The following is a 22,336-nucleotide window of genomic DNA, read 5'->3' as shown; positions in this document are numbered from 1 at the left end:
ACGGTGCAGCAGCCCGCAGCCTCAGCCAGGGAGTCCCAGCCGCTTTCAATGGAGGAGAAGTCCGGCCAGCCACAGCCTCAGCACCATCACAGCCACCACCATCCGCACCACCATCCCCAGCAGCAGCAGCAGCAGCAGCAGTCGCACCACCACCACCATTATTATTTCTACAATCACAACCACCATCACCACCACCATCACCAGCAGTCTCACCAGTACCTGCAGCATGGAGCCGAGGGCAGCCCCAAGGCCCAGCCGAAGCCGCTGAAACATGAGCAGAAACACGCCCTCCAGCAGCACCAGGAAACGCCGAAGAAGAAAATAGGTCTGGAAGGGAGGACGAGTGGGGGAAGGGGGCAGGGAGGGTAGGGGAGATGGGGGTGGGGCTGGATCTGGAAAGCGCGGACGGGGTCGGGTGTGTGCGTGTCTGTGCCTTGCGGGTCTGGAAAGCTCCTTTTCATTCGCGAAGCTCGGCCTGGGACGCGGGGTGTGCAGCGCCCTATCCTCCTCAGCATGGGAGAGGCCCAAACAGGCCGGTGTGACCTTCCCGGCCCCCGCCCGGGCTGGAGGGAGACCCGGCCGGTCGGCGGGGGAAGTCTCGCCTTATTTCTTTCCCGTTTACCTTTTAGCGGCCCTGAGGGACGTTAATTTCGGGGTCCTGAATAGGGCGAACCTAGCCCCCCAAATCTTCGGGGTGTAACTCAGGAAGGCCTAGTCAACCTCCACTCTGGTGGTGTCGCGAGGCCCTTTTGCAGGCGGTGAGGAGAGGATAGGTGGACAGAGTTGAGGAAGTGTCTTCCCTCACCCGCCACCCCAAGCCCACCTGTGGCCTTGGGGTTCCCTGTCGAGGGGGGCGGTTGGGACCCCTCGTCTTTCGGGCCGTTTCCACCCCTAAGCGCCTCTTTTGGGCGCCGGACCCCGCAGTGTGTCCCCGCAGCTCCTCCCGAGGCCCGCGCCCCGGGTCCGCTCCCCCCAGAGCCGGCGCGGCTGGAATGTTCTCTCCTTCTCGCGGGGCCGCTTCCTGTCCGCCATGTTGGAAGCCGATTCCTGTCACCGACTCCGGCCCACTGAGGAGCGGAGGGGGAAGGGTGTCGAGGGGCACTCGGCGCGGCTGAGCCGGTGGCTCGGTATCCCCACCAGCCGCCGCCTCGCCCCAGGCACTGCGGGGACACCCCCGGCCCGCGGCCACCCCTCCCCCCCGTCGCCGGCCGGGTTGTGTAACCCGGTGGCGGCCGCGCGGCCCCGGGCGGGTCCCTGGGGTGAGGGGCGGGGGCGGTTGGGGTGGGGGAGGGAAGCGGCCACGAGGGGAGCGGCCTGCGCCGGGCCCCGCGCGCCGCCGGCCCTGTTTCCCGCTCCCTGGTGCGGCGGGAGGCGCTGGCGGTCGGGGTGGAGAGTCGGCGTCGAAGCGGAGCCCAAGGAGAAGGAGGCCGCGGGTGGCGACCGCGGCCCTCCTCGGGGCCGGGGAGCTGGGGAGGAGGGGGGCACATTTTCGGTAGAGGCGGTGCCTGAAGGCCGGGTGGGGTACCCAGCGGGAACCAGGCTCCCCGGTCACGAGTTTCTCTGCCACAGGAACCTCGTCTTCTGCCAGGTTCGCTCACGACTCCGCCTCTTAGGCTTTCACTTGGGCCCTTTCCTTCCAGCAGCTCATTTTTTTACCCCCCCCACCCCCCAAAAAAATCTTGTTCCATCTCCCTTTAGCCCCCCCCCCCAACATTTACCTTCTGGGCTTGGGTAGTGTTTTTGAGGAGAGGGATTAAAAAATACTTGATTGGATGACGGTGAGGGCGAGTTGTTTTGACCCTTCTTTCTTGTCCTTAAGGGTGAAACGAGGTGGCTCATCCATGAGCTTAGTTCACTACCATCTTGTTTCAGATGAGGCTTTTTTTTTTTCTTAAAAAGAAAGGTGTTTTCCCATTTTAAAACGGATATTGATCCCCCAAACTCTGTTTTTAGCAAATGTTAGATTGAGGGTTAAAGTCATTTTTAAAAACATTTGAAAAGAAATGAACTCAAAAGTTTATAACCACGCAGATTTTTTGTTTTTGAAAGGATTCCTAATGAATAAAAAGTAAATGAAGGGAATGGTAAGAAAGTGACTAAGTGACTTGTTAAACCCAGCATGTCAAACAGTTCTGAGAACTGTAGAAAATCTGCTTTTCTGTTGCAGACTTAATGTAACTTTGAAGACTGAAATTGGAATGTCAAGACTTTCCATATTGGGCATGGTGGAGACTGATGGTGTGCTGTAGAAGTGAACATATATCTGTGTAAAGAGTGTTTAATCCTAAGGATTTATAATAGTTTAAAAATTGTAAGAATTTATAAAGCACTAGATCTTTTTAATGTTAGCACTTTTTTTCAACTTTAAGGTGAGAAAATCTTGGAATATATGCTGTATTTTCAGATTGGAAAATTGTGTTTTGTCAGTCAGGTATTGATGATTCTCTGAAGGACTCTACATGTGGAAGCAGCTCCCTGAACCACTCAAGTTGGCATTCTTCAAATTAGTATGTGTTATTCTAGAAGGGCACAAATAGGGGAAACTGGTCTTAGCTACATAGAGAGAATGTAAACAATTTGAGATGAGCAGTTTCTCATATGTGTCCTGGTCACAGTACTGTTGTTTCAACATGCACAATGCTAATACACTAAGAGAATTAATGAAAAATTTTAAAATATATCTAATATGTTGGGGCTGGCTTTATGACCCATTACCCACAAACCCAAAGAGGAACAGCTTTTCTTTATCCAGAAGAGGGCGCAGGAGAGGGCCAAATTTATTCCTGTAATTTCGTTTTCTAATTCAAAAAGCAAAATTCATCAAGACTGAAGTTTTACTGAATCCATTTGAAGTAGGGTTAGATGCTTTAGCACTAGCAGTTCTATGATTTTTCTCAGTAATTTTTAGTGATTACATTCTTTTAAATACCTAAATTTTACAAAGAAAATGTTTCTCTGGCAGACTTTCGGCATACCAACAAAGTTGCCATGGGGAAATTTATATAGTTAAGTGAAAGCTGTTTTGTCATTAAAACTTGGAGATGGATGTATAGTGGTCTCTGAGGTGTTTATACAGTGCGTTCTGATTTTGGAGCTATGAAATATTAGTAATCTTAGGAAGCATTATTTCAGTTCACTTGTCTTGGTTTTGGTTCAGCTTAGTTTGGACAATGAATTTTGTTTTATTTTGTTTTTGGATGTTTTAAGACAGACTGTCTTTGAGCTCTGAAAGATTATGGTTAGTGGGCCCAATGATACAAAACTTTGTTTTAACCTATTAATATGTTACATGACATAAGCAGTTTCTTCTCTTGGGCCTAGAGTTGTGCAAGGGTCAGCTTAGATCTGCTTAAAATATTTAGAGTATTGAATTTTTAGAAAACATTCTAAACAGTGATCTCTGCCTTATTGTTTCATAGTTAGACTTTTTCCACCAAGATTTTGACTTGATTGGCTATTACAGCTTTTTCAGCAGCCAAAAATAAAATGTAACTCTACAGAAGGTAAGACCTTCATAGAATACATTCTTGCATGGTACAAGTCCTGTGCCAGTCTATTTTAGGAATGTCTTAAGTATGTTTTGTTATTTCCTTAAAGTTAATTCTGTGGAAGAAAATGCCTTTTTTCCTCATTTTTAGTGTTCCCTCCTTTTTTTCTGGAGAATGAGTGACTTAAAATTATAGTAAGTGATGTTGTGAATCTTCCTAAATTATGTTATATACCATATCAAGTTCATTTAAAACAGTGGTGGCGCAGCGGTTGAGCGCTGGGTTGCGAAGCTGCCCGCGGCCTCTGTGGCGCCGGTTCGATCCCCAGCTGCTCCCCGGCCACTGGAGGAGGGTCCCACATGGCGCGCAGACCTCTCCTGCTGCCCGCTGCTCCCCTCAGCAGTGTACTTCGGTCCTTCTGCCTGTTCTGCTCCCTGCTCTGGCTCTGGTGAATTCTCTCACCCTCCCGCGCTTCTGACTGTACCCAGTGCATGTATAAACAAAAAAACAAACAAACAAATAAATAAATAAAACATGCCTCTATTAAAAAAAAATAAAATAAAACAGTGGTTCTCAAACTTAAAAAAAAATCTTAATATGTCCTTATACTCTTAAAATGTACAAAGGACTTTTGATTTGCGTTATGTCAGTTGCTGTTTAGCATATTGACTAAACAAAAATACACAAGCTCATGTGTGTTTTAGGCTTCAGAAGTTGAAGACCGAATGAAAGTGACAAATGCAAATAACTTGGTATTATTTTATCCTCCATTCCCTGAAGAGTTGCCTTAAATGAATGTATTCTTCTATCATGCATCTTTTTCTCATGACTTGATCTCAAGATGCTTTTGGGAACATTTCATGGAAAGATAACTTACACCTTTTTTACTAGTTAGGAAATGGGAAAAGTTGTTGACCCAATTGAACAACCTATAATAATAAACAAGTTTATAATAGTTAAAATTGAATGAAAGATACCTTTCACTGTAGTTGTTAGTGAATACTTGCTTTCTGCTAAGAGACATTGAGTAGGCTGTATTTCATAGTGATAGGAAATCATGGGTTCCAGACAGAGTTCAAGATTTCTAGTTTTTTGACTTTTTTTTTTAAAGATTTATTTATTTATGAATACAAGAGCTGGGGTACAGGCCAGAGGTGTGGGGGCAGTGAGAGGATTCACCAGAGGCAGAGCGGGGAGCAGAACAGGCTGACCGACCGAAATACACTGCTGAGGGGAGCAGCAGGTGAGATGGGAGAGGTCTGCTGTGCCATGTGGGTAGCTCCCTGGCCAGCCAGGAATTGAACTTGTGCTGCAGAGGCTGCAGATTGCTTCACAGTGTTGTGCTCAACCCCCTGCGCCACCAGGGAGGCCTTAGTTCTTTGACTTTGTGGCTTAGGTCAGTTACTTAGTTTCTCTGAGAATCTGTTTACCTAAATATAAAGTGAAGAAAATATCTTAGGAAGATTAGAAACATTGGTACATGGGTATTTTGATTTCAAACATTTTATGATCTAGTCTTAAGTATGATGTGGGAAATATTTGATTTAGGACTAGGATAGAATAATTCAAATGTTAGATTTTTTGTGTGATAGAATGTAGTAGAAACTATTTAAGATAATGACCACCAGCCCTAACTTGATTTTGCCTGGAGGGTAGCTCTGCTCTTAATTGTAAAAGAAATTTTATAACAGCCTGTAAGAATGATTGGGAGGTTGCTTTTTGTTAAATGAGAGGGAGATTATGGCATACTGCTGAGGAGGACTTGTTCTTTCTGATCTTGCACTTTAGTTTGAATCCCAGCTGAGTTGTCTCTTACTTAGAAGACTTCCTAATCTATAAAATGGGCATAAGTGTCTTCTCAGAGTTGTGAAATATAACAGGTAAAGCTAAAGCTCATAGCATAGTGTCTAGCACACAGTAAGTAAACAGGTTTTACTGCAATTTACATATTGTAATTTTTAAAACTTTTTTTCTTTCCTCCTCAGGCTATGGTGAACTAAATGGTAATGCTGGAGAAAGAGAAATATCTTTAAAGAGTCTGGGTTCTGATGAAACTACCACCCCTATTTCCAGGGTCATCAATGGCAACCAAATTGTAGACACTAATCTGAAGCAGACTGTAAAGACCAGCACCTTTGGAAAAGCAGGAATTAAAACCAGAAATTTTATTCAGAAAAACAGTATGGACAAAAAGAATGGGAAGTCTTATGAAAATAAATCTGGAGAGAACCAGTCTGTAGAAAAGACTGATATTATAGCTATTCCAAATGGTGTTGTTGTAACAAGTAATTCTGGCTATATCACTAATGGTTATATGGGCAAAGGAGCAGATAATGATGGTAGTGGATCTGAGAGTGGATATACCACTCCTAAAAAAAGGAAAGCTAGGCGCAATAGTGCCAAGGGTTGTGAAAACCTTAATTTAGTGCAGGACAAAATAATGCAACAAGAGACAAGTGTCCCGACCTTAAAACAGGGACTTGAAACTTTCAAGCCTGATTGTAATGAACAAAAGGGAAATCGAGTAGATGGTTCAAAGCCCATTTGGAAGTATGAAGCTGGTCCTGGAGGAACAAGTCGAGGAAAACCTGCCATGGGCGATATGCTACGGAAAAGTTCCGATATTAAACCTGGTGTGAGCAGCAAAAAGTTTGATGATCGGCCCAAAGGAAAGCATGCTTCTGCTGTTGTCTCCAAAGAGGACTCGTGGACTCTCTTTAAACCACCCCCAGTTTTTCCAGTGGACAATAGCAGTGCTAAAATAGTTCCTAAAATAAGTTATGCAAGCAAAGTTAAGGAAAACCTCAACAAAACTGTACAGAACTCTTCCGTGTCACCATCTTCATCATCATCCTCTTCCTCGTCATCTGCTGGGGAAGCTCAGACTCAGTCTTCAAGTCGGTTATCCCAGGTCCCTATGTCAGCGCTGAAATCTGTTACTTCAGCCAACTTTTCTAATGGACCTGTTTTAGCAGGGACTGATGCAAGTGTGTATTCTCCAGGGGGTCAGCCACTGCTAACCACTGCTGCTAATACTCTAACACCCATCTCTTCTGGGACTGATTCAGTTCTCCAGGACATGAATCTGACTTCAGCAGCTGTTGAACAAATTAAGTCTAGCCTTTTTATCTACCCTTCAAATATGCAAACTGTGCTGTTGAGCACAGCACAAGTGGATCTACCCTCTCAGACAGATCAACAAAACCTGGGGGATATCTTCCAGAATCAGTGGGGTTTATCATTTATAAATGAGCCCAGTGCTGGCCCTGACACTGTTACTGGGAAGTCATCAGATCATAAAGTGATGGAGGTGACATTTCAAGGGGAATATCCTGCCACTTTGGTTTCACAGGGTGCCGAAATACTCCCCTCAGGAACTGAGCATCCTGTGTTTCCCAAGGCATATGAGCTGGAAAAACGGACTAGTCCTCAAGTTCTGGGCAGCATTCTAAAATCTGGGACTACTAGTGAGAGTGGAGCCTTATCATTGGAATCCAGTCATATAGGTGACCTGCAAAAAGCAGACACCAGTAGTCAAGGTGCTTTAGTGTTTCTCTCAAAGGACTACGAGATAGAAAATCAAAATCCTCTGGCCTCTCCTACGAACACTTTGTTAGGCTCTGCCAAAGAACAGAGATACCAGAGAGGCCTAGAAAGGAATGATAGCTGGGGTTCTTTTGACCTGAGGGCTGCTATTGTATATCACACTAAAGGTAACTCATTTGTTTCCTTTATGAAAATTCTTATTGGTCAATTTTTAATACATTTGTTAGCTGTTGTATTAAGAGTGCATTTTAGAAATTACTCTGAGATTAAAAATTTTAGAACTAGGCTGAGAATAAGTTTGGATAAACAGCTGATATCAAACTATAATTGAGTCTTTTGAAATAGTGTGGTTGAAGTTTTTAATTTAAAATCATTTCTTTTTATGCAGACAGGGATAATTAACCTACCTGGTTCAAAAATAAAGAGGGATGGAGGAGGTGTTGCCTAAAGTGGTGATATATTTTCTCTTAAAAATAAAACGTGTGTGTATTAGGAGACTATATAGGAGTTATTATTATATTGGAAGAATATATTATATTGTCCTCAACATTTTTCTTTGAACAGATGTTACCTTTTGCTTTTCCTATCCTATGCTTTGTTTGTGAACTTGGTAGTTTTAGCTTGCTTAAAATGAGTAGGAGCCATGTTTTTGAGGAATACAAAAAGATGGAGTGTCAAACTATTTTTTTCCCTTAGAAATCAGGCTTTTGTGAGTCTGTACTTTACATGGCCTTAAAGCCCCAATTTAAAGGGAACCAGTTATTTTTTTATGTTGTTTTTTCTCAAAGATTTATTTATGCATAGAGGAACTGGGGTACAGGCCAGAGGTACAGTGGCGGGAGTGAGAGGATTCACAGGAGACAGAGTGGGGAACAGAAAAGCAGGCTGACTGAAAACACTGTTGAGGGGAGCAGCAGGCAAGGCAGGAGAGGTCTACTGCACCAAGTGGGTAGCTCCCTGGCAGGGGGATTGAACTCCTGTTGCAGTGGCTGTAGGATAGCTTCATAGTGCTAAGACTTAACCCCTTGCGCCACCAGGGAGGCCCTGTCTTTCAAGTTTCATGCTAATAACTTTCTTAGAATGTGGTTTATTTGTGTCATAAAGAAAAAAATGCTGTACGGCATAGTTAATTTAAATCTTACAGCAAATATTGAGGTTTAATGAATGATGTTTGCAACCAAGATACTTTTGAGAACAGTGATTTTCAATTTTTACTTCAGTTGCACTCCCTTCTTCCCTCCCCTTACAGAATCCCTATGGCATGCATGCATGCACGCACACACCTAATACATATTGCACCTTCTCATTTTTAACAGTGGCTCTTTAAGGCTATAACTTAAAATTGCAGAGAAGGAGCAATTTATCAGGTTGTGGGAATGAAGTAATTACCATATTCTCCCTGGAAGAATCACTACCTCAGATGAGTGACAAAGCTGTTTGTGACTTTAAAACAAATTAGTCTGCATACCTTTCCTTATCTGCAAATTGAAAGACATTTAGAAAAGTAAACAGATGTCCTTTTTCTGTTTCTTCCTTCAAAAAATGTGGGAGTAAGTAATAGAATTGCCTTATGGGAGTTTAGGAGTAGGAATCCTGGAATCCCAGCAAATAAAATTCCCTGTCTTCTCCAGCACACTGTTCTTTTAAAGTCAGGAGCTGGATGTTTTCAGAAATCCTTAGTGTCTTTAAGACATGGTGGGTGATTATAAGTTAAAGTCTTCCTGGGAAGTTGAGTGTTGTTTTTTTTTTTCCTGTGCCTTTGCTCTCCAGAGACCATAACTTGGAAAATCTTCATCAAAGTGTTTTGTACAGGTGGTTTTTGTGTGCGCTCGAGGGGATGTCTGGTTGTGTTATGCTCTCCTACAGTAAACTGCAAAATTTTGGGGGACAAGTTGTTCAATTGGATAATTGATTGCTATGTATGGTTTTTATTACAGAGAATTGGCAGGCCTTTTTAAATTAGGAGCATTAAGGTCTTATTTCTAGGTGATCTTTATGCATTTTCCCTATAGGTGGACTAAATAGGAAAACAGTGATAATCAAACCAGATGCTCTTACAATGGTGCAATTATTTTGTTTTGCTGGTGTTACTGAAAGGTTTTACTTAGCAAATTGCATTAGCTTGAATTTTATAGTTGGAAATTGAGATTAGGTTGTATCAGTTGTTTTTCCCCTCCTAGAATAATAGATTAAGACTTGCCCTTTCCCCACTTAGTTCTTTTTTTTTTTTAAGATTTATTATTTTTATCTTTTGCATACAAGAACTGGGGTGTAATCCAGAGGTGCAAGGGATGAGAGGATTCACCTGAAACAGTGGGATGCAGAATAGGCAGATCTACTGAAATACACTGCTGAGGAGAACAGTGGTCAAGATGGGAGAGGTCTGCTGAGCCATGTGGGTTGTTCTCTGGTGGTCTGGGGATTGAACTCTGGGAATCAAGCTCTGTATCTTTAACCTCTGCACCACTAGGGAGGCTCACCCCCATCCCCCCCCTTTAAGTTTTCTTAAAACTCTAAAAGAATAATCAGTTGAACTGCTGGAATATCTTTTAAAATGTTCTATTTTCTTAGTCTTTTTTTTTTTTTTTAAGATTTATTTATTTATTTATACAAGCACTGGGTAGTCAGAAGCACAGAAGGGTAAGAGGATTCACCAGAGCCAGAGCGTGGAACAGAACAGGCAGAGTGACGAAGTATACTGCTGAGGGGAGCAGCCGGCATGGCAGGAGAGGTCTGCTGCACCATGTGGGTTGCTCCCTGGCTGGTGGGGTCGGGGGGGGGGGGGGGGGGGGGATCGAACTTGTGTAGCAGTGGTTGCAAATAGCTTCATAGAGTGCGTCTTAACCCTTGCGCCACCAGGGAGGCCCACTTAGTGTAGTCTTTAAATGTTTAATAGTAATCTCTTAGTAAGTTGAGGTTAGGTTTAGCATTGAAAGTTCTGTGTATACATCTCCTAATTTCAAAAATGAGCCCTCCAGTAACTTGGAAATAATTGGTAGGAGGGTATTATATGTCTTTTCAGTAGGAATGGTGCATTTTATACATTAAATTTAATTGCTGGTAGCGTTAAAAGTATTGTAGATTTTTAAAAATCTGAGTGTTCAGGACAATTACGAGGATGTGAAATGAAGAATTACTATGAGGCATAAAAAGGGATTGATGGAACTTCTAGTTCTTGAGATTTTTCTTGTAGTGTTTGATATGTATTATGCTACAGATTTTTCTTATATAAAACTTATTAATTCTGGGGCCTCCCTCGTGGTGCATGGGGTTAAACACTGTACTCTGAAGCAATCCACAGCCTCTGCAGCACGAGTTCGATCCCCATGGCCGAGTTCCATTCCCATGGCCTGCCAGGGAGCCACCACGTGGTGAAGCAGACCTTGCCTGTCTCTCCCGCTGCTCCCCTCAGCAGTGTATTTCAGTCTGCCTGTCCTGTTTTCCCACTCTTATCTCTGGTGAATCCTCTCAGCCGTTCCCCCCCCCCCTACCCGCCCCCCGCCATTTCTGGCCTGTACCCCAGCTCTTGTATGCATAAATAAATAAATCTTTAAAAAAAAGAAACTGTTTAGTGTTCTGTGAGGGCATATGTAACTTTACATAGCAGTACCAATAGCTAAGGTGATAGGTTAAGTCCTTTTTTCCTGTGTGTCATGTGGTTCTTGTAAAACAAAACTTTTGAGGAAATAATTATTTAAGTTGCTTATAAAGGCATTTAAAAATACACCAAAATGGAGCCAATAGTATAATGAACTCCAGTGCACCATAGTCAAGTTTAACATTAAAAAACATTGTCGTTCTTTTTGATAGGAGTTTTAAAAAGGTGAATTCCAGGTTTTATAGCATTTTATTACTTTGGATTTGGTAGAATGATGGCTTTTAACTTGCATATACTCAGGCCATATTGCCTCCTTCATAGTAGTTTCTTAGAATGCTTAGGTTAGTAGAATCTTTGATTTTTAAATCATCTAAACTTAGATGAAGAAGCCAAGTCTGCTGAAATAAGATTGTGGAGTGTGTGTTTAGTCAGTGTTTATTTAAACTAGGTTGATTGATCTTGCCTGGCTAATACTGCTCTGAAAGATAGCAAGAATTTTGGAATAGTCATTAAAAATAATTTGATAGGGTAAATTGGGCTAGTACATATAGATGCATCTAGTAAGATTTAATTCTTGATAATTGGGATGAATCAGCATGAAAACTATCAATGGTATGTATTCCCAAGGCAACTGTAGGTTGTTGAATGAAATTTTAAATATTTGTTTTTCTGTTACCTTCACAGGTGGCAGGTTATAGGCATAGGTGATTTAATTCACCAGAACTGGTTAGAGCCGTAGAATAAAAAAAAAAAATTTGCTCAGTTTAATCTCTTTCTCTGCCACATTTTTCTAAACTACTGAGTTGTAGGATAATTTAGAGGTGTGTGTATTTTTTCCCTTTTATGTACTTAACCATGGGCAAATAATATAATGTCTTAGTTGTGAAAGACTTACAGGTTGAATCTTTCTCTTAAAGAACTTGATCAGGTAGAGGTGAAAACAATCTATATGGCCAGATTTTAAATGTTATAGGAAGGAAACAAATGACTAGGACATTTTAATGGTGGGAAAATTTCTAATGGGGTAAAGGTTGGAAGAATAAATGTGGGGTGTGTTTTAATGGAGTAGCAGTATTAAAAGTGAGTTTTGATGGATGGTGAATATTTTTGACTTAGGATAAGTAGAGAAAGAATAGGAAAATTGGGGAATCATGAGTAAATGTAAATATTGGAAGGGATCCTCTTTGGATGTGGTGAGAGGGTAGAATAGAGAAGGAAGATAAATTGCTGCAAGATCATGGGTTTCTGGTTGATAAATTTTCTCCTTTTAACACAAGGCTTAATATGTATTTCCACTTTTACTCCATTTTATTGCAACTGCTCCATGATTGCTTATATTATCATAGCTCTTTCTAATAGTCTTACTAGCAGGTACCTGTAGTCCCCCCCCCCCCAGATTGATTTATTTATACACACAAGAGGTGGGGTGCAGGCCAGAGATGCGGGAAGTGAGTGGGTTCATCAGAGACAGATTGGGGAGCAGAACAGGCAGATGTACTGAAATAAACTGCAGTGGGCAAGACAGGAGAGGTCTGTTATATCATGTGGTTTAGCTCCTTGGCAGGGGATAGAACCCTGCTGCTGCAGTGGCTGAGATAGGTTCATAGTGCTGTGAAGAACCTTGCACCACCAAGGGAGGCCCTGGGCCTGTAGTTTTGACTGGTTTTAGCCCTAATTGAATTTCCTAGACTTGGAAAGGAGACCCTCCCCCGCTCCCCCCTCCCCCCCCCCCATAATATGGGACAAATGGGAATGTTTGTAACAACTAATTATGCTATAAGACACATTTTTATAATTACTTGGCCATCTTAGTACTAATACTGTGTGTGAACACTCATGTCTGCTTTAAGTGCAATAATGTATTTACTTTAATATTATTCTGAAAAGTAATTTCTAGGGAATTTATAGCAGCTAAAATTTAGCCCCAGATTTCACTGAATAATTGAGGTTCAGCAGAAATGGGTCTATCACTCTCATAGTAGGAACTTTTATTTCAAGCAACTTGAATTTGATATTTTACCTTTAAAATTAAACTGGATTAGAATAAATATAGTAGTAGAAATGAGCACAACCAAAACAGATCCTCAGGTTCCAAGTTTCTTTTGTGTGTATTTAGAAGAAGTCCAGACAATTCAGCTTAATGCGGTTTGGTGAAGCTCCGAATTGGGAATGTAGGACTGAAATTAATTAAGGAGTTGACATTTACTGAGAAGGTGGTGACTTCCAGCTACCTTAGCAAAATTTATTTGAGAATCTGCTCTGTTGTCTGTGGGTATAGTCTAAATGGAAAAGGGTAGAGAGAAATTTGACAGTCTTTGCAAAAGATTAGGCATGATCTTGCTGCAATTTACCTTTTTTCTCTATTCTACCCTCTCACCACATCCAAAGACAATACCTTCCAATATTTACTTTTAGTCATGATTCTCATGGATTGGTTGAGAAAGAGGAAATCAGAATAGCAAAACATGATGTTGGAATAGTCAGTGATTTTCAAAAGATGGGTAAATCAGAATTAGTGGGACAAATCCAAAATTTAATTTACCATGTCACTACTTCAGAAATTTTACAGAATTTGGTTTAAAATGACTTAATAAAAGGAATCAGAAGACAGGATTAATCATAAGTTGATCTGGGGGTTCTCAGTGTGAGATAGATTTGTTTGACATTACATTTGATTTACTATCTTGGAGGGAGGAGCCATTATGAGCTTTTAAAAAATGTTACATGCTTATGAAGCTGTTTAAAATGATTGTGAAATGTTTTAAATGATTATTAAATAATTTTTAAAGGCAAAAAGCCTGTAGATAACTTAACCCTCTTAGCTTCCATATTTTTCTTTGAAGGATTTTAGAATTAAATGCTGAATCTGGTTGGTTGGATCATATAAAATTACAATTTTTTTTAAAGATTTATTTAAGCATACAAGAGCTGGGTTACAGGCCAAAGATGCAGGGGGTGAGAGGATTCACCAGAGACAGAGTGGGGAACAGAACAGGCAGAATGACTGAAGTACACTGCTGAGGGGAACAGCAGGAGAGTCAGGAGAGGTCGGCTGTGCCATGTGGGTAGCTCCCTGGCTGGCGGGAGATTGAACTCAGTGCTGCAGAGGCTGCAGATTGCTTCATAGTGTGGTGCTTAAACAACCCTTGAGCCACCAGGGAGGCCCTAAAATTACTATTTTTGTAAGTAAAAAAAGGTTGAACATCAGCAGTTTCTAATGGGTCTACTGTAATAACGTTATGTTATTACTTCTTGACTGCCTTAAGAGAAGTATATTGTTGATATCAGTATTAATTGCAACAAGCCTGTTCAAAGTAATGGTAATGAAAGAGGATTCCTGTCATAAAGAAACCTTATTCCAATAGGGAGAGAAATATATTACTGGTGTGATTACTCTGGAAAAATATATAAAAACAGTTGGAACATAGGGAACCTCTAAGGTTGATGATGGGGTCAGGTCAGGAAGGGGATAGTCAGGATTCAAAGAAGTGGAAGTTGGCCTATTTATTATATAGAGAGAGGAAGAATGTTTAGCATAGAAGAAATGAAATAGTGTTCGAAGTGTGCCAGTTATTTAATTTGTTTGAAGGAAGGTGAATGATACAAGTTAAGATGTTTTTAACCTAATCATCTTATTTATTGATGTGTCAAATGCTAGAAATAGATTTTATTTTTAGATTTTTGTTTTTAATTTATTTATGCATACAAGAGCTGGGGTATAGGCCAGAGGTGCAAGGGATGAGAGGACTCACCAGAGACAGAGTGGGGAACAGAACAGGCAGACTGACTGAAATACACTGCTGAGGGGAGCAGTGAGTGAGTCAGGAGAGGTCTGCTAGTTGCTCCCTGGCCTGCCTGGGATCGAACTGGTGCTGCAAAGGCTGTGGACAGCTTCATAGGTTGCGTCTTAACCCCTTGTACCACCAGGGAAGCCCAAATAGAAATAAATTTTAAACGAGACAAATAATTATTCATTTTCAGAGTGCTAATAAGTTTTCCTACAGGGAGTAAATTTCCACTGAAATGTTAGAAATGATAGCCATGGTATCAAAAGAAAGTGGGAACTTGATTAAAGACTCCATTTCAAAGACAACTGCAGGAATGTTCATAAGATATCACTGCTGGAACCAGGCTAGTGACATTGGTTGTGACATTGGTATAGAAAAAAAGGGATAGGTGACTAGAAAGTTACAAGTGTCTTAACTTTGGGTAAGAATTGCTGTAGGGGCCTCCCTGATGGCGCAAGGGGTTAAGACTCAACCTATAAAACTATCAGCAGCCACTACAGCACGAGTTCTATCCCCTGGCCAGGGAGCTACCCACATGGCGCAGCAGACCTCTCCTGTTTGGCCCACTGCTCCCCTCAGCAGTGTATTTCAGTCATTCCACTGTTCTGTTCCCCACTCTGTCTCAGATGAATCCTCTCACCCCCCACACCTCTGGCCTGCACCTCCCATTCTTGTATGTATAAATAAGTAAATCTTTTTTTTTTTTTTAAGATTAATTTATTCATTTATACAAGAACCAGAGTACAGGCCAGATGCGTGGGAGGGTAAGAGGATTCACCAGAGACAGAGCAGGGAACAGAACAGGCAGATCTACTGAAATACACTGCTGAGGGGAGCAGTGGGTGAGATAGGAGAGGTCTGCCACGCCATGTGGGACCCTCGCCGGCCAGCTGCAGTCGAACCAGTGCTGCAGAGGCTGCGGACAGCCTGCGCCACCAGGGGAGACCCTAAATAAGTAAATCTTTTTTTTTAAAAAAAAAAAAAGAATTGCAGTAGCTTGAACATTCCCTCACTGAGCTCTCTAGTTTGCATATCCATGCCTCTCCTACTTCTCTGCTTTCTGCATCTTCAATACTGATACCATTCTCTTTTCTTCAGATAATGATTTTCCTTGAGTCCCTGTCTCATGCTAATTTTATTCAGTTCTATCATTTTAACTGCTCTTGAATTCAGACCATATATATTTAGTGTCACCTCTCGAATTCTTTGTATATAAAACTGAATGTTTCTTCACAAACCTGCTACTACTTTCCTGCTTACTGAATTAACATATAGTCCCTTATTCTTAGATCTCTAACATCAGCATTTTTTTTTCCATTCCTAATGCAGCTGTCCTAATTTCTTTGCTTTTGCAGTAACACTTTCTGAATTGTCATGTCATTTTTTTCAATTGCCTTGGCAAATCATTACTAATTAGTACAATAACTTCAGATTTCCTCAGTGACTTCCTTTCACCTATGTGATTAAATATTATGTATGCCTTTGTGTGCTCTCTCTTCTAAATAACAGACCACTGTTTTTCTAAGTTTTTCCTCCTTGGTGTCTTTCTGCTCTTTCCCCTGAAGAGTATTCTTTTGTCTAAATCTTTTTCTTTTTCTTTTTTTAAAGATTTTATTTATGCATACAAGAACTGGGGTACAGGCCAGAGGTGTGGTGGGTGAGAGGAGTCACCAGAGACAGAGTGGGGAACAGAACAGGCAGACTGACTGAAATACACTGCTGAGGGGAGCAGCGGGCAGGTCAGAAGAGGTCTGCCGCACCATGTGGGTAGCTCCCTGGCTGGGGATTGAACTTGTGCTACAGTGGCTGCGGCTTACTTCATAGGTTGTGTTTTAAACCCTTGCATCACCAGGGAGGCCCCTTTTTCTTTTTTTAGATTTATTTTACGTATGTATACATACAAGAGCTGGGGTTGTGGGGCAGAGGTGCCAGTCGGGGTGTGTATGAGAGGCAGATTCACCAGAGACAGTGTGCAGAGCAGAACAGATGGATTAACTGAAATATACTGTTGAGGGAAGCAGCAGGTGAGACAGGAGAGTTCTGCTGCACTGTGTGGGTTAGCTCCCTAGAGGGGGATGGAACTCCTGGCCTGGGGATAGAACTCGTGCTGCAGTGGCTGCTGATAGCTTCTTTTGTCTAAATCTTTTTCTTTGGGTGACTTTCAGCCTTAATTACTTATGACCACTAAAGCATGGGTCAGCAAACTTTTTGTCTGATGGATCAGATAGTAAATATTTTAGGTTTTCTGAGTTTCTAAAGGTCTCTGTTACAATTACTTGATTCTGCTTTGTACACAAAAGCAGCCATATATAAAATCTCCAGTGGGTGTGACTGTTCCAACAAAACTTTGTTTTGCGAAAGCAAATTTGTAGATGCTCAGTTTGCTGACACCTCCAATATACCTTGTTATTTAATACTACCAAGTCTCCCGCACACTGATGCTTCTACTTCGAATCCCCCTTCAATAAAGCTACCTACTCTTCTAAACTCACATAGGGGCAAACATTTTATTTTTGCATCTTTCTTTTTCTTTTATTTTTTAAAAGATGTATTTGTTTATGCATACAAGAACTGGGGTACAGGCCAGAGGTGTAGGGGGGGTGAGAGGATTCACCAGAAACAGTGGGGAACAGAACAGGTGGACTGACTGAAATACACTGCTGAGGGGAGCAGCAGGTGAGTCAGGAGAGACATGCTACACCGTGTGGGTAGCCCCCTGACCGGGGATCAAACTCAGAATTAAGGACTTGTAAGTAATTGGACATTTACTACATGAAGCATTGTGATTAAAGTAGTCTGCTTCAGAAAATTGAATGTTACATTTTCTTCATTTGATGAATGGCTTAAGTAAATTTATATCAAATAAGAATTGTTGATAAAATAAAATTTCAAATTTGTATGATGATCTAAATTAGATTTTTAATAAATACCAGAAATTTTTCCTGATGTTCCCAGATTTGGCCCTGTGGCCATTTTAATTAACAATTTGCGGAATAGGATGCTGTGATCCCTATCTACAAGAATTGCGACATTAAAGGGAGGGGGGTGTGTATCTATTAGAGGGCAATATTTTAATACTTTTAAGTAAACAGATTAATTTCCATGTTATGATTTTGTATAGTTGAAAGTGCCTTCTGCGACTTTCTTTGTAACTTTATGCAATTCATTTGTTAGCTTCTCTTGTGATAGTTAAAGCTACACTATTCATTTAGTTACCTTTCTCATTTCATATTTAAACTCTAAATTGAGGCTTTTTGTAACCTAAGAGGGCAAAAATTAATGTCACTCCTTTCCTCTGTGTTTTTTATCACTAACTTCTTGTTAGTAGGATTGTGTAAGCATGGTATAATATGTATATACTATTTCATTTCCTTCTTTTTTCTGATCTTTAAGTCTTCGTGGAAACAAATTCTAATCAAGGCAGTCAAGTTGCTGCTAGTTATAGAAGTTATTCGTAGGAAGGGGAACTTCTCAGCACTTTAATAATGCTGATTTTTTTTCTTGGCTAGAAGGTAGGCTGGCCCATGGCTAATTTTTTAGTTAGGTTATCCTTTTTCTTCAGAAATTGTAAATTCACTACTCCAGAAGCCGTAATTGAGGGTAATGAAAGTTAGCTTACCAGGAGTCATATAAAACCAATAGTATAGAGTAAAACCTAAAACTGAATCTTCTAATTTAAGCTAAGGAAATGTCTTCAGTATTCTAAAGATATGCAAATAGGTATATATGCAAATAGGTTTTTTTTTTTTCATTCTAAAGTTTGTATGTTTGCTTTTAGAGTGGTATGATTGCTTCTGTGACTCAAATGTTGGGCCCCAGGTGCTCCCAAATAAAGACGGGGGCAGGTTGACGTTTATAGTGGGAAAGAGAAGGAAATATTACTGTATAGTTGGGCTAAAATGAAAAAGCTCTTAATTTTTTCTCTCAGAATACAATTAAATGTAGACTTACGCTTTGCATAATGCAAAAAGTAATTTATTTTCAAAATTCAGGAATTTATTTGTTGTAAAATACAAGATTTCTGTAACTATCAGCTAAAACGTGAAGTTGTATAATATCAACTAAAGCATGAAGCTAAATCAAATTTAATGAATGCTTTATACAGAAGACTTGGGCATCTTGTTGAAGAATTGTCAAAAAAAATTTTTTTTTTAGTAACAATGAGTAAGATAAGAAATATTTTGTGTATAGCATGCTTTTGTATCTCTTTACTATTTATAGGCAGAATTATTCTCTCAGGAATTTGATTTCTAATATAATTGACTAATACTTAAGGTAATCTGTATGATGCACTTAAGAATTAATAGGAAAGTTAGTGTTTTGTTTGAGTTTCATAGAACTGTGCTATTTCAATACTACTCCAGCTTAGTGATAATTCAAACTTTGCTTTTGTGTGTAAAATAATCTTTTTTTTTTTCCCTTCAGAAATGGAATCTGTTTGGAGTTTGCAGAAGCAAGGTAAGAATGGTTCGGTTACTTGAAATGTTAGTGCTAATAACATTATTGGGGATGGGAATAACTTGAGTAGTGACCTACCACATAAAAGAAAGAATTCTTTACCTGCCAGGTGATGAACAACATGAATATTTTCTCCCTAATTATGAAAGTAAGACAGCCTATAAATAGTTTAAGTCTTGGAAACCAGCATGAATAACCATTCCATTTATGACCAGCCTTTATCAGTAGTTACAGAAACTTAATCTGGACTGTTTGTTTTCAGGAAAGATGGCTAGAAATCTAAGAATAGCAAATTAACCTCTTTTATCCTCCATAAATCATATATGAATAGAAGAAGGAAGAGGGACTGCCTAATCCACATCTTCATTATTGGGAATTTTTTAAAAATTCAAGTTGGTTATCCTAATTATTGTGCAACTTGTTACCAAATATATTAAAATGTGGTAGTTGTAGAATACCTGAAATAAAGTAGAAGTTTGGTGTAGAGAACTAGTCACTAACAGGTTTGGGTTTTTAGAATTTTGTAACTGAATTGTAATCTACTTCCTACCTACTTTACTAGTTAATATAAAAGAAATTCCTATAGTTAGAAAGTGACAAGACTAGGATGTTAGGTTTCCCTGATTTTCCAACATTGCTCTTCCTTCCACCTGCCTTGTTCTTGGGCCCGGTCTTTGTCAACAAGCTGTGGCTTGAAGATACCTACCAAACTTTTAACTTGCTTTGAGTTGATTTCTGTGTACTTTCTTATTCACATACAAATGATTAAAAAAAAAAAAGGTAGACTTGGAATTATATGCCTTCAAAAGTGGATCTGCCTGTTTTTACTGTAAAATGACTATTATTAAGAGTGAGTATTACCTTCATGGCAGGTTACTAGTGGATGACATTTGGAGTCCTAAAAGGATATTATATTATCTCTGGAATAAATAAGATTGATTCTTAGAGGTATGCTTGAGTCTTTGGTGTTGTTTTCAGTCTTTGGTGTTTATTTTCCACTAGGTAACAGGTTTTATTGGTTTGCTGTTTTTTTATCTTAAGCATGCATATTTCAAAGTTTTTTTTTTTTTTAAGATTATTTATTTATTTATACAAGCACTGGGTACAGTTGGAAACACAGGACGGTGAGAGAATTCACCAGAGACAAAGCGGGGAACAGAACAGGCAGACTGACGAAATACACTGCTGAGGGGAGCAGTGGGCGTGGCAGGAGAGGTCTGCGCGCCATGTGGGACCCTCGCCTGTTGGCCGGGGATCGAACCGGTGCTGCAGAGGCTGCGGGCAGCTTCACAGCCCAGTGCTCAACCACTGCGCCACCAGGGGAGGCCCATATTTCAAAGTTTTTATGATAGAAATAGTATGTAATAAAACCATTCTCTCTCCAGAAGAGGGGAGCAGCATACAGCCTAATAGGATTTTAGAGTAACACTGGAGTCTTCGTTCACTTTTTTTTTTTAAACCCAAGTTTGTTTTATTTTAAAGATCCATAGAGATAGGCTGTTGCTGAAATAAAGGTTGTTAGTATGGCAGGAAGTTAGGATAGGATTGAACTGGTAGTTTTGCTAACCTAACTTAACCTGAAGTTTTTGTTTTTTTTTTTTTTTTTTAATAGAGGCATGTTTTTATTTATTTATTTGTTTGTTTGTTTTGTTTATACATGTACTGGGTACAGTCAGAAGCGCGGGAGGGTGAGAGAATTCACCACAGCCAGAGCGGGGAGCAGAACAGGCAGAAGGACCGAAGTACACTGCTGAGGGGAGCAGCGGGCGGCAGGAGAGGTCTGCGCGCCATGCGGGACCCTCCTCCGGTGGCCGGGGAGCAGCCGGGGATCGAACCGGCGCCGCAGAGGCTGCGAGCAGCTTCGCAACCCAGCGCTCAACTGCTGCGCCACCGGGGAGGCCCAACCTGAAGTTTTTTGCGCTAAATATTCTTGAACAATTCATTACTAGATAGTTCTCACTGGTGAAAATAAATACTGACTTCGTTGTGCTGAGAAGAGCAATAGATAGATAGACGGACAGACAGACAGACAGATCCAAGTGTTTGTTTTTGTATTAGATTACCAGGTTTTTTTCTTTGTCTTTTTTCAAATGTGCTTTTATAATCAAGAGAGACATATAAACTTGTTTACCTGTAGGAGTTGAGACCCTCACTGACTAGAGGACTCCATTGGTGGGAATCCATGGGATGTTGATTGGGTCGAGAAAGTGAATTACATGTGTTCATACAAAGAGAAAGTAATTTTTAAATTGTGTTTCCATTAACACAAGCAATTTAAATGGTTATTTGGGATTTGTTTTTGGAAGATGGGCATTTTGGTACCTCAATTCTTGTTATTTATGTATTTGTTTTTTTAACCTTCCCTCTAGATCCCGAAAGGATAATCACTTACAATGAAGCCATGGATAGTCCAGATCAGTGAAGGACCAGACTGCCTATTGTAACCTTTCTGCAGCATATTAGAGCCACCGTTCATGGGAGACACAGGCTTTTATGCTCCTAGATCTTCAACGCAGCAGAGGAACCATAAGTAGAATCACAGGATAATATATACAAATATATATATATACATATATATATATATATATATAGTTATTTAAAAAAAAAAGGCAACTGAAAGTAATTAGACTTCTTTAAGGAATCAAATTTATTTCAAGAGACTACACATGGTTATTTAATCTCCGGTACTGAATAGTTTTTTTTTCCTTTTCTTTTGTTAGTTTTTGTTTTTTTAAGTGTGAATGCAAGTGATTAATGAATACAGACTTAACAAGCGTGGTTCTAAAGTTCCTACTGTCATCAGCTTGGGCAACAAATGACCCACTGGAAAGGCAAATCCACTTAAAAGATCTCTGTATCTTGTTCTGTGACTAAAGTGATACACTAATCACTGGGAACCCAGAATGATTCAACATTTCCCCCACTCCTTCCTTGATTTTTTTGGGTTATACCTTAAGCCCTGCGAGAATGCTGGATAAATGCCTTGAAGTTTGCAGGGGTGAATTTTTTTAGTGAATATGATTTGCATGTCTTGCCAGAAGTTAAGCAGCCACTGTGGGGTGTTGGGGAAATACTTTCTTTTAATTTTTTGGGGGAGGGGGGCATTGAAGTTCTACAAATTGGAATAGTTGGTGGTACATAGTTCACTTGCCTTTGGTTACATATTGGACTTTTAACAAGTGAGGAATCTATACATGTCATTTAAAGAAAAGTTACAGAACAAACAATTGGCTTTAGATATTTAATATGAAAAAATACTCTGCCCATATTTTAATGTAACTGTTTAAGTGGGAGCAAAAATATATTCTGCTTTTCAACTGTAGGTGCTCCAGACTTGCTCTGTCACTAACACTAAATGTGCTGTTTTCCTTGTTTTTCATCAAACATCTGAAGAGAAACTTCTGTTACCTTTCCGTAAATTCTTTTAATTTTTCAGTTAATCTAAAGGAGGAAGAAAA

At 40.4% G+C, this 22,336-nt stretch overlaps 1 protein-coding gene across 1 annotated transcript; it reads left to right on the top strand.

Annotated features, from left to right (window-relative positions):
* On the top strand, positions 1–21,300 carry NUFIP2 (nuclear FMR1 interacting protein 2; the record flags this gene model as incomplete). The annotated part of the gene is made up of 4 exons (XM_084237661.1): positions 1–325; positions 5,474–7,201; positions 18,846–18,878; positions 21,248–21,300. Exons 1-4 carry the CDS (start codon positions 49–51, stop codon positions 21,298–21,300), a joined length of 2,091 nt encoding a protein of 696 aa, XP_084093787.1. The 5' UTR covers positions 1–48.
* Between the last annotated feature and the right edge of the window lie 1,036 nt (positions 21,301–22,336).

Source organism: Talpa europaea, assembly GCF_964194135.1.
Source record: "Talpa europaea genome assembly, chromosome: 7".
Taxonomy (NCBI): domain Eukaryota; kingdom Metazoa; phylum Chordata; class Mammalia; order Eulipotyphla; family Talpidae; genus Talpa; species Talpa europaea.
This window is presented reverse-complemented; position numbering and strand designations above follow the sequence as displayed.